This window comes from Poecilia formosa, unplaced genomic scaffold (assembly GCF_000485575.1).
Source record: "Poecilia formosa unplaced genomic scaffold, Poecilia_formosa-5.1.2 Scaffold1214, whole genome shotgun sequence".
In the NCBI taxonomy this organism is placed as follows: Eukaryota; Metazoa; Chordata; class Actinopteri; order Cyprinodontiformes; family Poeciliidae; genus Poecilia; species Poecilia formosa.
In genome coordinates this window covers 5,461-20,000 of record NW_006801153.1, presented here as the reverse complement: position 1 = coordinate 20,000, position 14,540 = coordinate 5,461, and the positions used below count along the sequence as shown (strand labels likewise).

At 40.0% G+C, this 14,540-nt stretch overlaps 2 protein-coding genes across 4 annotated transcripts in view; one reads left to right on the top strand and one right to left on the bottom strand.

The window, feature by feature from the left end:
- Window positions 1-26: 26 nt before the first annotated feature.
- On the bottom strand, window positions 27-12,151 carry LOC103132687 (MICAL-like protein 1). 3 transcript variants are annotated; one of them, XM_016667527.1, is made up of 8 exons: window positions 12,060-12,151; window positions 11,233-11,951; window positions 5,197-5,245; window positions 3,856-3,997; window positions 3,677-3,777; window positions 2,483-2,613; window positions 675-1,222; window positions 27-594 (listed from the first exon to the last, which is right to left on the bottom strand). In XM_016667527.1, exons 2-8 carry the CDS (start codon window positions 11,373-11,375, stop codon window positions 437-439), a joined length of 1,272 nt encoding a protein of 423 aa, XP_016523013.1. In that variant the 5' UTR covers window positions 11,376-11,951; window positions 12,060-12,151; the 3' UTR covers window positions 27-436. The 3 variants fall into 3 exon arrangements, with proteins under 3 accessions (XP_016523013.1, XP_007544547.1, XP_007544548.1); XM_007544485.2 differs by having other exon boundaries at window positions 11,233-11,403; window positions 12,060-12,145; XM_007544486.2 differs by having other exon boundaries at window positions 11,233-11,403; window positions 11,775-12,130.
- A 212-nt stretch (window positions 12,152-12,363) lies between these two features.
- LOC103132688 (ADP-ribosylation factor-binding protein GGA1-like) overlaps window positions 12,364-14,540 on the top strand; it is a 7,442-nt gene continuing 5,265 nt past the window's right edge. Inside the window, exons 1-4 of the mRNA XM_007544488.2 lie at window positions 12,364-12,469; window positions 13,002-13,086; window positions 13,964-14,039; window positions 14,152-14,268. Coding sequence (XP_007544550.2) covers window positions 12,424-12,469; window positions 13,002-13,086; window positions 13,964-14,039; window positions 14,152-14,268 — 324 coding nt within the window. The 5' untranslated portion in view covers window positions 12,364-12,423. The remainder of the gene's footprint in view (window positions 12,470-13,001; window positions 13,087-13,963; window positions 14,040-14,151; window positions 14,269-14,540) is intronic.

The window sequence follows — 14,540 nt, the reverse complement described above, 5'->3', positions numbered from 1 at the left end:
TGTTGGAACCATTCTAAGAGATCGTTGCACCATGTCTAGACCTAAATCTACCTGAAAACCCCGTTTACAGGAGCTCTTCATCTAATCTGACTGATCATTAACTAGTGTAAAAATGTAAAATGGGGAAAATCTCAGCCTCTAGATGTGCAGAGCTGGTACACGCATAACTCTAAAAATTACATGTGTAATTGCAACAGAGACAGAGTTATAAAGTATTAATTCAGGGAGGGTGTATGACACACCTTTTAGATTTGAGGGAAAAAAAAAAAGTATCCATGTTTCATTTTTCTGCAACTTTGAATTATACACCACCCTTTCCCCATAATGCAGTTCAAAGTTTAGGGTCGCAAGTTGACAAAGTATCCAACAGTCTTGTGGGTATGAATACTTTTGCAAGGCACAAACAGTGATGGTTCATGCTGCGACAAAATGCATTTCAGAACTGTGACGAGGAACTGCTAATGACATGATTCAGGGAGGTGAAATGGTGCCGATGCCCAGGAGAAGTGGCATCACACAGAAAACTGGCCCACCTTCCAGGAGACTGTGATCTTTCTCTTGGTTTGGGAGGAGTGGGAGGCTTCAGATGTTCTCCTGTGATTTCAAAAGAAAAGTATGAACAAATGTTTGTGTATCTAATTTGAGAGAACTCGGATCCTGACGAAGGAACTTACCGGCTGCGGTGCAGGACACCCGAACCCGAGGCGCAGGGCGAGGTGGAGGGGTGACCTCTGACACCCTCCTGGGTGCAGGAACAGGTCGACTGGCTTCAGCAGCTTCGCTATCGGAGGGAGGAGGAAGATCCCCATTTGAAGCTTCTTCAGCTTGAGTTTCTTCCTCTATTTCACCCTCCTCTTCATCACTCTCATCGAAAGGATTAGGAGGAGAGGAAGGACGCGGTTCGTCCTCTTCCTCACCCAAAGACTCTTCCTTGCTTGCTACTACAGCAGTGGTTGCGACCGAGTCATCAGCTGGTGTGTCGGTGCTTGTTGAGCGAACTGGAGAAGGGGTCTTCGCCTCATCCCTCTCGGAGAGCGCGGGGAAGGGAGCTGCACTGCGACCGGTCCGAGCAGACTGAACCTCCTCTGGTTTCTTGCTGAGATCCGGACGGCCGTTCTGACTGGCTGAAGCGTGTCTTGAAACATGGTGTGTACACACCAACGCCCCGGAGTTATTTCCTTTGTAGGATCCAGGAAGCAGAGTGCTGTGGCACTCAGTGCACCTGAAAGAAAAATGTCAACAAAAAGGCCACTATAAACATGTCTTCACTAGAGACTAACAGGAGGAACTATTCAAACAAGTACATCAGCTGAACTGCATTCAAGCTAAGGTTGGGCAAAAAAAAATATATATAAAAAAAATAAATCACTTTTTTTCACCAATTAATCAAATTTTCTTACATTTTTGAAAAATCTGATATTTATTTTACCAATACACTCCTTGGGTTTCCATACGTCAGAACACCCAAGCCCACCATCTTGTTTACAATCTCTATTTTGTTGGACTTTGAATTCAAGTCAGTTCACAAAGGGAGTGATTGAAAGAAAAGCTACTTTTTGAAAATATTTTTTGTAATTTATTTTGTTTTAAGAAAAGAAAGTCAGAGTAAAAGGCTTAAAATCAGATTTAGTTTGAAAAAAAAAATTAAAAAATCTGATTTTATTTCTAAGAAATGTCATCCGGTCCTAATTCACGTTAGTTTCTTGACCTGTGTGGAGTAGAACACAGTCAAGAGGAACTGCTTAATGGCGCTACATCAACTTTTGCCCTAAATTCCTCTGGTTCAGTGGATGAAGCAGAGGTGATGGTGAAGCGTTGTGGGAGGAGTGTTGCTCTTAAACGGAGAACAGAAAGATTTTATGCTGGCCAGAAGTATCTTTACAGACAAAAATATTGTGTCTAAGAACAAAAGAACCTAAAGGCTACGCTGTATTCAGATATGATGACCTTTCTTGATGTGTGATTGATGTTTTAACAGACAATATCTGCTTAGCAGCTGAAACCATTTTTCCGCAGGTTTTTACATGACAGCATCAGTAAGTGCTTGTCATTTCCGTTTGAAAATATAATTGAATGCAATTGAAGTGTGCCGTTTAGCACACTACACATAATTGATGTACCGTAGTAGCCTGTCTGAAACGTTCATATTTTATAAGTATTTGTTTTCTGAAGCTCTATGTGCTTATAAATCTGTCTTTTTGGCTATAAACCAAAAAATGATTTTTTTAAAATTGTATTTATTGCCATTTTTATCATCTAAATGCTCCAAAACATCTATATCCCATAAATATCTGAGTTTATAATTTACCCCCAGGACTGAAAGAAAGTGCTTATAACAATAAAGTATCCAATTCTTATTAAATATTAGCTACTTCAAACCATTTAAATAGATGTCACATTAATTTAGGAGTTTATTTTCTCCAACGTGCCAAAAACATGTTTGACTCCACTGATGTTTTGCGGCCGTCTTCTCAGTACTCACCTGAAACAGTTCCGATGGTAGAGTTTGCCGTCGATGAGGAACCTCTGCACCAGGTGAACGTGTTTCTGGCAAGCAGCACAAGTGCTGCTCAGACTGCTGCGCTTGACTGCTGCAGCCACCTCTGCACCGGTCTGCGCAGGCGGGACCCGGCGACACCACAGACCCAGGATGTTGTTCGCAGGACGGGGGGGAGGTGGGCACAAGGAGGAGACATCAGGGGAAGGGGCAAGATGTAGAGCAATGAGGGAGGGGGAGATTACACATGGAGTCAGGATTTGAGGATGTGGATTGTTCATTCTGTTTAATCTGGCTACATCTGCAGCTCGCCGATTCATGTCTGCACAGCTTAGAAAAGCAGTTAGTTCAAACAAAAAAAACGTGTTAAAGTAATAAATAGTAAAAAAAACCAAAAAAACAAACAGATTAGCACTCAAATATCTTTCGCTGTGACTGAAATTTAGGTTTGTTATATTTTTAGGCATTTCTGTGTGTTATGCGTGATGTAAAACGCTTGGAAGGTAACGCACTGCAAATCCTGCCACACAGGATGTTAGGATAAAACCACTGTTAGTCTTTTATATACAAAAGATGATTAGAAAACACTGACCTACAGGGTTTTCCTTTTACTTACTACCCCAACCCCCACCCCCACATTACTGCCTAGGCTCAGGACCAGAGAGTGAAGGGGGGACCAGATGTGAGGATGAAGAACAGGAAGAGGAATGAATTTCCATCTACAGACATGAGGAAGGGGGAGGATATGATGCAAGTATGGGATGGAGGAAAGAAGTTGGAGCCATGCGAGAAAAAAGAAAGACAGGATACAGAGGCTATCTTTATAGACTTATTCTATCGCTATGGTTACGCCCCCCCAACCCCCCACCGGCCATAACACAATGCTCAAACAGGGACACATAGAAATATCAATCCCAATGAGGATTGGTGCAATGTTGGCTTCACAGTTAAAACCAAACAGATCATGCAGACATATATGACTTCAGATACAGATTTAAAAAAAAGGGAACATGTGGCTTAACAGAATTCATTTGAGAAATATTTGTTGCTGTCATGCAGTTTTAATAAATATTATCCATGGAGACCAAAATCCATCAGTCAAGTGTGAAAAACAATGCAAGTACACAGACATTAGTTCATTTTAATGCGTTTTCCCTCCTTGCCATTTCGCACACTTACCTCAGGCTCAACCCCTTTGTCTTCCAAAGGAGTCGGCGGCCTTTTCTGAGCCGGTTCATTATGGCTGACCGTACTGACCCTCTTCATAAACGGGGGGTTTGCTGTGGTTGACAAAGCAAAAGGAGTCAGGTTAATCACATGGCAGACTTTGAAGACTTTGGAGAGCGAAGTGAACCCACCTTGGGACTTGTTGTTAAAAAAGTTGTAGTACTGAGACACATATGTGATGACACTCAGCCGGTCCGGGACTTTCATGGACACCATGTCTTCTGGGTCCAGCAGGGCTGGAATCCCCAGCTCCACCTCCGCCACCTCAAACGCCTGCAGCAGAAAGAGGAAGGGAAGAAACATCATCTGATAGGCTGATCATTTACATCAGCTGAGAGGGATCAGAGCTCCATGATGTGCGGCAGGTTAGGCATAGAGAGAACTGTTGTTTGATCGTTTAGCTAACCTGATTATTAATTTGACAATCACATAATGACTTTATGAAATTGATTTCATTAAATCCTTAGGGATTTACTTGAATTCAAAAGCTTGATAATGGAGTCAATGAAGAAAGTGAATTCCTGATTGTTACAGGTGAGCCACACGAACAGTGCTAACCGGCGAGCTGTGAGGTTGCTTTTTACACAGCCGTATGTTTTTAATTGCTGCCTGATTAGCTTGCAAAACCAAACGGAGCTTGAGCATTATTAATTTGTGAACAAATCTGGATTTTCCCTCACATCCTTTAAAAATCATTCTCACAGTGAGAGAGACAGTATTAGACGGCGCAGCCTGTTTGTTTCGTTTAAGCTAATGAGCTTACATGTAAATAAAAAAATGATTCGTACCCCTGGCAGATTTAAGATTAAAGACATCTTCTCATTTACCAGTTCAGTTTAATTCAAAAATACTTTATTGATCCCAAAAGGAAAATAAATGTTGCTGGTAAAATTGTTGGTATAATAACTGGAAGCAATAGTAATATTATGGAGAGGATAGAACGATTTGAGAAGGGAACAAAAGATTAGGCCGTTAGGAAAGAGGGCGATTCAAAAACCTGGAGCTTGTTGCAAAAGTTTTCAAAATACCAGTAGAAACAAGCAAAAAGCTGCTCAGCAGTTTTAAGAGTTTGAATGTCTTCATGCCATTAAAGTCCCCGCCCCCATAAACAGTTGGAAAAATTAAGACTAAAAAAAGTTGCTAATAAAGTTGTTTGCTCTTACAATCCCTCTCTTCATAACTTCTCTACAGGCTTGTGCAAAGAACATGCTTTTTTTATTCCCCTGACCTTGAATGCATCACATGTCTCCCTCAGAGTCTGAGCCTTAGTCAGACTCCACCAGGATGAAGTAACATTAACCCTGCATAAGCTGTTAAATAAATCAAAGTCACGCCAGCCATGACTGCATTCACCCCAAAGGACAGGCGGCTAACAGACACAACGCCTAAAATCTACCTGGCAAGAAATGAGCTAATACTCCATCATTAAAAACAAAAAAATGACTTCATGAGAGCAAAACTGTGTGACTCACCAGACGGTTGTTCTCATAGACGTTTTCTTTAGACAGCGAATCGAATTCTCTGAAATTAAAAGAGAGAGAGAGAGAGAGATACAAATTAGCATGTAGCCACTATAATTACAGACTACAAGTTCATTTTTTAAATCTTACCAGCTGTAATCCTCCTGGATCCCTTGAAATTATCTTTGCATAATTTACTAGTGTATGTAATTATTGTTGTATTTTGCAGTGAATTTTAATACTCCCTTTGCTATTTGATTTATTTTTCCTTCATTCCTCCCTGGTATTGAAATCAATTTTAAAAATAGATAAGGTGAAGATGGTTTTTTATGTGTGATAAATCTAATTTACTTAAATGGGACAGTAAAAGTGTCGTTTTAAATTTCTTATAAACTTAAAGAACTTTGAACAAAAATGAAATCGACCACACTGACTGTTGCCGTCAGTTTTTCCACCCATCCAGGCTCTGGTAACTGTTTTTGCACCCAAGGCAACCAAAGTGAAGAAATCCCAAAGAATCTTCAAAGTCATCCCTTTACCGAATAGTATGGTATTTCTTCCGCTGACAAAGTCTTACTCATCAGCTTTCTATTACTGGCAGGGCAGCTAGACACACAGCAATGTTGAGCTGGTCTGCTTCACACATACCGCAGCTGAGAATGTCCAACCTCCACATAAACGCCACGTGAGGCCGATAAACTGCCTGAACAAAGGGAAAGAAACGGCAGCATCAAACTGGCGTGGGCCTGATAATTACAAGACTTGGCCCAGAAGTGCTTGGAGCAAGCAAGTACAGCCGGGCCCCTGCCGGCAAACTTCCTGCAGTAAAACTGGAAAACATCTGAGCAGCTCTGGGATAACTGTGTCTGTGTGGATGCAAATGTCTAATGAAGCATGAAAGGAAAAAAAAAAACACACACACACACACCCTGTCCTTGGTGAAAGCTTTTGGAAACCATGTGGTTGTTTCAAGAAGGCAAAATCCTCTGAATGAGCGGCGTGTCATAGGTTCACAAAGTGACCTCTGTTCTCTCTAATCTAGTTCCCATGGCTGCAACGCACACCACCCCCGACATCAAGATTGTGTTTGAACTCCTCCGATGCTGCAAAACGAATTGAGAGCGACCTACAACACTCCCTGAAACCGTTGGCCAGGGTTCATATTCTTAGATCCTCGCTGACACAGACGTATATGATGAGACCAGGCGTGCGACTGGAACTGCAATCCTAATCCTCTGCAACTCAGCCCCACTCTGGGTTTATTTTGGGAGTGAGTAATGCTGAGGAACAGCGCGTCTTTGACTGTGTGTCGGGCGTTTGAAATCCTCACGATGAAAACCTGGCTGTGTCAGTAACTGTTAAATTTAGTTCAGTCAGAAGGACAAAAAACAAACCAAACATTAAAAAAATAAAATAAAATAACCAACAGCAAAGGCTCTGAATGCTACTTGAGATAAAAGTGAGAACACTGATCACCATCAGTCCTGGAGACTGATAGTGAACTTCGTCTGGACTCCCTGTTTTATCATCATAAATGTTCATTTTGCCAACAAGGTATCTTAATATCTTGTTTAAAGTTGGAAAAAAAAAAGTGGCTACACCACTTGGAAGTAGCAGAAGGACAAAGCTAACAGCAGCTCCCACCTGATTCCTGAGGAGGCAGAGGGTCAAAAACCATCAACTGATTATAAGACCTGCAGTAAGACTTTACTAAACATGGGTTTAGTCCACATAGCCTGATATCTGGGAAAGCTAATACATTTTGGCCTTTCATCCACACAAAAGATAAAAGATAATCTACATTTTCCTGGTTCTCCTCTTTCATCACAGTGTTCCAACACTCCTTTTAGCATCTCAGCCATTAAAAATGGACATCATGTGGGTTGCATGGAGGCAGGGAAAGTCCAGGCAACTACACAGATATATTATTGTCATAGAATTTGCATGTGTGTGGCTCTCATGTTACCAAATATTGTTTCCAAATACTAAATACCAGCAGGCAATTGCAGTGAACAGTGGTTCTATACATCATCGACTCAGGGCAAAATGCAATGCAGGCCACACTTTACAAGTCTGCATTTATTAGCAGCTTAAAAACTGTGTGCCACCTCTCCTATGTGGTCTATCAGATAAAATCTCAATTAAATATATATAAAAAAATGTGGAGAAATTCAAAGGTTACTCATACTTCTGCAGGGCACTCCAGCTTAGACTAATTTGGCTGTACCAATACTGACCCCCCACCCCCCCTTGTTAGTAACGGTTGGCCTTGGCCACAGGAATTATGATGACGCCCCTCCTTCGCATCACTGCCACTTTACTTCAGATGAAAACGGTTGGCTGCAGTGTACAGCACAGGGAAACAATGGCCTGGATCCAAATTGATGGCAAATAGAGTCTGACAGGCAGAGAAGTCCCATGCGCAGATTAGACCAACAGGGCTGCCTGTCTGGATCAGCGCGAGTTCGGCTGATCATCTGCGGCACAGGGAAAGTTAAGCAAAAGGGAAAAGAAAACAAAAAGTATAAATGATTCATGAACTTTTGTCCTTTAAATCCTCCATATTCCACTCCACCGGATAGTCAAAGATTTAATAATAAGTCAATATTTACTCTGTCACATCAAGGCAAAGTCTAAGTTTGCACTCTGGAAAGAAACAAGATGCTAATCTAAAAAAAAAATAAAATAAAAAAATCAACCCACCACATGTTTTCTCTTTGTCACCAAGTACCAGGGGAAGGACACAAACACATGATTTACAGAAGGCTTGTGTGCAATCCAGCCACTACAATGGAGGTCGTTGACTTGCTCCAGCAGGAAATCCTAACGCTGCTCAGCACAGGCGCTACCAACAGAGCTGCATTATGCTACACAGAGAGGACTTCTAAAGTGAGTCGTATGCAGCGCAGATTTTCTGTGAATGGTTGCTGTCACACCGCAAAGAAGGGCAATTGTTTAAGCAACGGCTGAACGATACCTCGGGGGAAACGGCAAATGCAATATTTACATTTTCTGCAGCATAGCAATAAACATATTGGAAAGTAGAGATACTTTTTTTTTTTTTTTAGGGATGTGTAACATAAAATCAGGTGTGTTTGTGTAGAGATGTCTGTAAACAATAGTGCTGTGATGCAGGACAAATTTCACACTTGTATACTACAGGTGTAATATACTTTACTTTTTTTTTTTTTTTCCAAGCAGAGAAAACACTCTAGCCTGAAACTTGAAGAGAAGGAAGCGGCGTCACCAGTGCTTTGACGTTAAATTGCTTCTCATAGTGGAAGTGTTTTTGTTTTAGATGCACTCTAGTTTTGCTTTTGTTCTCACTTATGCTCCCTTTACTAAAAATGTGCTTCTTGCATCTTCCGTTTTCACTTATTGTCACCAATTTAATATTGAAGCAGCTTTGCAGGATGATGCGTTTGCATAAATTTGATTTCTGTAACATGCCATGTCCTGTGATGTGACTCGACAGCATGCCAACGTTGGAATGTTAATAGTCTGTGCAGGGTTTAGGCTGATATCATGTTGTGCCCAAAGCAAGAGCTAAAAGCTACTCCGAGCTCCTCTTTGCTAAACATGGACGATGTGAATCCTGAATAGTACTTTTCAAAGAAACAAGCAGGCTTTGCTCCAGTTATGCAGCATTTGTTGTCGAGGTGTCCTGATCAGTCATTGAGGATCAACCGTCACATGATCTGAAGGTCATAATGGAGAAATCTGATTATTTTCCCCTCGTTATTAAGTGCAAAACTAAGAGTTTATAAACTGGTTTTAGTTTACAGAAGTGTCAACCACCAGAATAAACTTAAACATGATTTTTTTTGAGTAGAAGAGAAAGCAGACTAAAAGTTTTTGATACAATAACTGGAATAAAGCTGCAATTACTTCATTTGTTAGTGAATTGCAAACACTTAACTACATCTAAAAAACTGCAGAACAACTATCATGTGTTAAGCATTAGAGTGTTTAGAATTAAAAATAACAACAATGTTAATTGCTCAAAATCAGGATCAACAAAAACAGGAGTCAACCAGGAAAAACCTCAACGTTGCAGCTCTAACTTGATGTTTTCTGGGTTGTTTTCAGGATTTGGCTGAAGCCCACTATTGGATTTTCCATTGCAGGTTGGAGGTAAATGCAAAATGGAAAAACTACAAATGAATTGCTTACCAGAATTAATTAACTGTCCAAGTCTGAATCTATATTAATCTAAAATAGGAAACTATTTTGATCTACAGATAAACGACCATGTGTGTCATAGCTGTGATCAAAATGGACTGCATGTTGGTCAATTCTGAATCTGTCCAGATGTTTGGATTGCTTTAATATGAATTTATTTAATTATATTTATCTATATTGTTGGCCATTAAACTGGCCTGTTCTGCAAAGGGCCTTGAGGTGACAATTGTTTGTGAATCGTTGCTGTACAAATAAACTGCATTGTGAGAACATTTCCTGCTCTTGACCTCAACCAAACCAGTGGCAAGTCATCCCGAACCTCTTCCCTACAACAAACCACACAAATCACAAAAATGATGATGCGTTTTGTGTCGCCTTGTGTTCTCTCCCTGTGCAGGAGTAAAAGGTCAGTCTCCCGCTAAAGCACTACTTGAAACAAACAGAATAGATCCAGAAAAAAAAATGCATGGTTACACTTTGGATGTACAATAATAAGATATGACATAAGCAAGAGGTTGTTCAACAGATTGCAATATTCTTTTAGTATTTTGGAGTAGTTTTTGTGTGTGGACAACAAAATCTACCACTTCTTTTAAAATGTTTTCTCAGAGTATTCTTGGAATTTAAATTAAAAAGATGAAAGAACGCTACAAAGTAAGAACACTGTTAAGTTCTCAAATTTCTAGCATGCAAACTGCTTTATACTTACTTCTAATACTAATTAAAACTCGGATACCGTTTTAAACATATGACTAAAGGTGCATTAATAAAGCTTATCCTGATTAATGCAGATTTCAAGGTTTCACTTTGGTCCGACCAACAGTTTTCAATTTGTATAAGGACTAAAACACACAAGCGAGGTCACAAAAACATTTGCTTGGTTAAAGTACTAGCTTTTAGTCCAACAGAAAATGCAGGAAATCCAACATTGTATTGATGCATTTGTCCCTAACCTTTATGTAATTCTTCAAAACCCCCAAAAGGTTCAAAGTACTTTAATTGCTTTACTTTTAAAGCATTTACTGAAAAGGGAAAAGGCTCTGTACTTAAAAAGGTAATTTCCCACTATGATTAGGTAGGGTTAAAATGTGTCGAGAAATTCCCGTTTTTGAGCTTGACTAAAACAATGTTGTCATCCCTGTAGCTTCCTCATAAATAATGAACCACCTAAATACCAAGGACGATGTTGTGTTATCTTGTGTGGGTGTGAAATATGGAGAGGACGGGTGTTTATCACAGACAAACAGCAAGGCTTGTCCCACACTGTTAAGCTATTCATCAGGGGAGGGGGGGTTGTACAACACAACATGCCTAAATGTTACATGCAGATTTATCAAGAATTGAAACAAGCAATTGCTCAACAAATTACAATATTTCAATTAATTATAATGCTTTATTAGATCAATATAGACAAAAAAAAAAAAACCTCACTCGCTGGTCATTTTGTTCAACCAACTGGCATTATATACTGACTGACTGCTTTGTCAAACTAGAAGGTGTGCAAGTGAATTTGAATCAGTCTTTGTGATTGGATTGACTTGATTATACGTTTCTGTGCACTGATTTCACTCTTATTATTGTTAACTGCCTTGACATTACATTTGTTGTGAATGAAATTGAACCAAATCTTAGGTTATGCAAACCCTTATGTCTGCCAAAAGTCTTGTGATCATCCGATTAAACTTGGAAGTGAATTTGCAGCTGAATTTAATGCAGCTGACTGTAGACCTTTTATTTTTATTTCTGGAATACTTCTTCACAACGTTGTAACAACAGGGTGCCGTTTCCTCATGCTTCATGGCGTTTACAACATTACAATCGGTTTAAGGCTATATCAGATACATAGTGAGGTTTCAGAGTACTTACATTAGATCTGGTCTGTGGCGGTGTATGATGGCACAAAACGCCAAGCCGTCCCGAAAGGACGCGGACATGTCCCTGATTTCCACATCGTTGTAGTTCTCGCACTGTATCCGACACCACTCCTGGAGAGCCTTCAGGGATCCCATCGTGCTACTGTTCAGCACACATGAGCAGCTGCATTAAAACCAAATAAAAAATCGATGTCTTTTAGTTTCAAACGGCGTCAGGAGAGACAGGAAACCACAGCAGCAGGCGGAGCAGCAGCAGCAGCGTGCTGCTGCAGAGGGTCGACAGCCAGCCAGGCAGGCAGGCAGGCAACACCCGAAGAGACGAGGCGTCGCATTCACCCACGTCCACAGCGTCACGTTAGGAACATGGACCACAACCGTGCGAGAAGTTAGCTAACTGTTGCAAGTACAAAACAAAGAGCCTTAAGTTCATTTCCCGTGTGAAACCATCGACACTCAAACGGCTACACGAGCCTGTTGTTGTTATAACACTAACTGAAGCCCGGAGCTGATGAAGTAAGCTTAATCAATACAAACTTCTTGTCGAATCCACTTAAAGAGGCTTCTTCGTTTTTTGGGTCCGCAAATAAAGACCAGATGCTGTGGTAATGTCGAAACAGGGATGATAATTTCCTCCTCGATCTGGTCCACACCGCCTTATTGTTGCTACAGTCTCTAACTGACGCTGGGTCAACTCAAAACTCTTGTCAAAACCTAAAATTCAAAACGTATAATACTTATAAAAACAAACTGGGCAGGTAATAAAATTAAAAGAGGTGGAGTTACTGTAGTCTAGTTTAGCCAAATTTGTTGTCAGCACACCTGCGACCTTTCTTCTCTGAACCACTCTGTCGTTCCGCCTCTCAGTCATCAGAGGGCGCTGCACAACCAGAGAGAAGAGATGGGTCAGTGCGTCCGCCATTTTATGAGTTTTTCTTAAGTGAACAAAAACAGCAAACAAATCACTAAAATAGTAACTGTATAATAATAATAATAATAATAATAATAATAATGATAATAATAATCCACATGCATGCTTCATACTCGAGCTTTTGCTTCAAATAATTGCCTACGGGTTAACCAAAATGCCACTCACAACATGACGGTGACGCCGACGACGTCTGCCTATCCACGCGATGTTACAAGAGTCACGCGACAGTAGTCACTTGGTAGGAATCCTGTAAAGATGGCGGCGGCCCCTTCTGATGAGACTAGCCTTCAGTCTCTAATCAGTAAGTCATCATACATTACTAGACATGATGACGTTTTAAGCGATATTCAGAGCTGAGATACTGCTGTAGAGGGTTCCTTATGGTTAAACTCGTGTTTTATTTCGGTTGTCACCGACACCCTCGTTACAAGCTAATGAGTTGTCACTGTCAAAATATCAAGTCAGCAAAGTGCAGTTGGTGACAAGGAAAAACGACAACTACAACCTGTGCAGGTTTTGGCTCTGCTGTTACCTTCTCTACCGTTGTCAGTCGTTGGTTAAAAAGCGAATGAATGTAAATATCCCGGAAGCGTCCATTTGATGCTAACCAGGACCAAAAGCTACACCTTCCTGAACGATCTGCTCAACTGGAGGAACTTCTGCAAAGGACAGATTTTCCTGATTTATTTATCCGTAAAACCACAGAGCTGATATTTTGCTACTCACAAACTTAACATCATTTAAAAAATAAAAAAGTCACCGAGTCTTGTTTCATCCAGCTGGCACGAATTTGTTCCATGATTTTAAATGTAATGTTTGTTTCTCACACACAGACAAGACAACCAGTCCTCTCAATAAAGAAACTGACTGGGACAATATCAAGGCATTTTGTGATAAACTCGACAGTGAATCAGATGGGTAAGATGATGAATGAAAATTACAGATACAGAGCTGAATATTTATTTGTGCCCTTAAAGATTTCTTTTATTCTTTTTTTTTTTTTTTTTAGCTACAATGACATATTTCAGATCTTGAAACAAATTTACAGTTTGCCAAAGATGAGCTCAGTGAAGAGGGAAAGCTATTTTTAATTGATTTTCATATTTTGAGAGAAAATGCTGTCTGAAACACTACTTGAAAGACTAATCGGGTCATGCCAAAGCATCTCAAATAGTTTTAAGTTCAGACTTTGACAAGGCCACTCCAAAACCTTTTGTTCTTTTTGAGCCACCCTGAACCAGACTTGTCATAAAGGACAAGCGTGTATAGAAAATAGATGGATGGATGGATGGATGGATGGTATTTTAAAATCTAGTTAATACTGATGAATATTATAAGTTTAGTTGTGCCTGGTCAAAGTGAACCCAAAAAAGTGACTTATCACAGTTAATTCAGGAATAAACAAGGAAGTGAACTATATCTTTTTTCACGTAGGGTCAGGTACAAATCATCATATGAAAACTGCATTTTGTGTTTACTCAGGTTACCTGCTGTGTGACCTTAAAATTTGTTTCGTCTCTGACATTTATTTGTGAAAGAAAAGCAAACTTTTAAGGGGGCAAATACTTTCTAGTGCTTTAAAATCTTGAGTAAAAAAAAAAAGCATTGCAAAATGTTTGACTGGTTGGAAACAGTGCAGTTTATTTAAGCCAAATGTTTTTTGTTTGTTTGTTTGTTGTTGTTTTTTTTGTCTTATTTGTTAAAATCATTTAATTCTAAATTAAAAGGCTTGCATTGATGTTTTAAACGACTGCAGGATTTGAAATGCTACAGTTAATATTTGCATTATTATCAGGCCTCAGCTTGCAACCAGACTTCTGGCCCACAAAATCCAGTCTCCTCAGGAGTGGGAGGCAATGCAAGCACTACTGGTAAGACTTGAATCAATAAGCACCAAACTTTGAGTGAAATTTGGTCTCTCACACACGGACAGATGGGTATATATATATATATATAAAAATTTAAATTCTTGTCCTCTCCCAGGTGCTTGAGACATGCATGAAGAACTGTGGAAACAAGTTTCATGGTGAAGTGGGAAAGTTTCGCTTTCTTAATGAGCTCATCAAGGTGGTCTCGCCTAAGGTAAACACCTTCTCTCTTGTCTCACTAGTTTATAGCAACTTGATACGCTTGAGATTGTTTCCTTTCTTTTGAGCTATAATAACAAAGCGGAAACTGTGTCTTTCACCATCCAGTGTTTTGTAGAGAAGAGCTTGTATGGATGTAGCAAGAATGATAAAACCTTTATTATCTACCATTTGAAATCCAGCCAAAAGCAGCCAAATTTTCAAGACAAAGTCTAAATTATAAACTATGTAAAAACAACTGCTCTTTGATCCCATAAAAAGATTGCTTCACAGGCTGGAGAAGTT

Coding starts and splice junctions, on each gene's coding strand:
- LOC103132687 (XM_016667527.1), bottom strand. CDS start 11,375: ATGGGATCCCTGAAGGCTCTCCAGGAGTGGTGTCGGATACAGTGCGAG. Junction 5,246..11,232: donor CGCCACAGACCAGATCTAAT/GTAAGTACTCTG, acceptor TTTTAATTTCAG/AGAATTCGATTCGCTGTCTA. Junction 3,778..3,855: donor TTTTAACAACAAGTCCCAAG/GTGGGTTCACTT, acceptor TGTCAACCACAG/CAAACCCCCCGTTTATGAAG.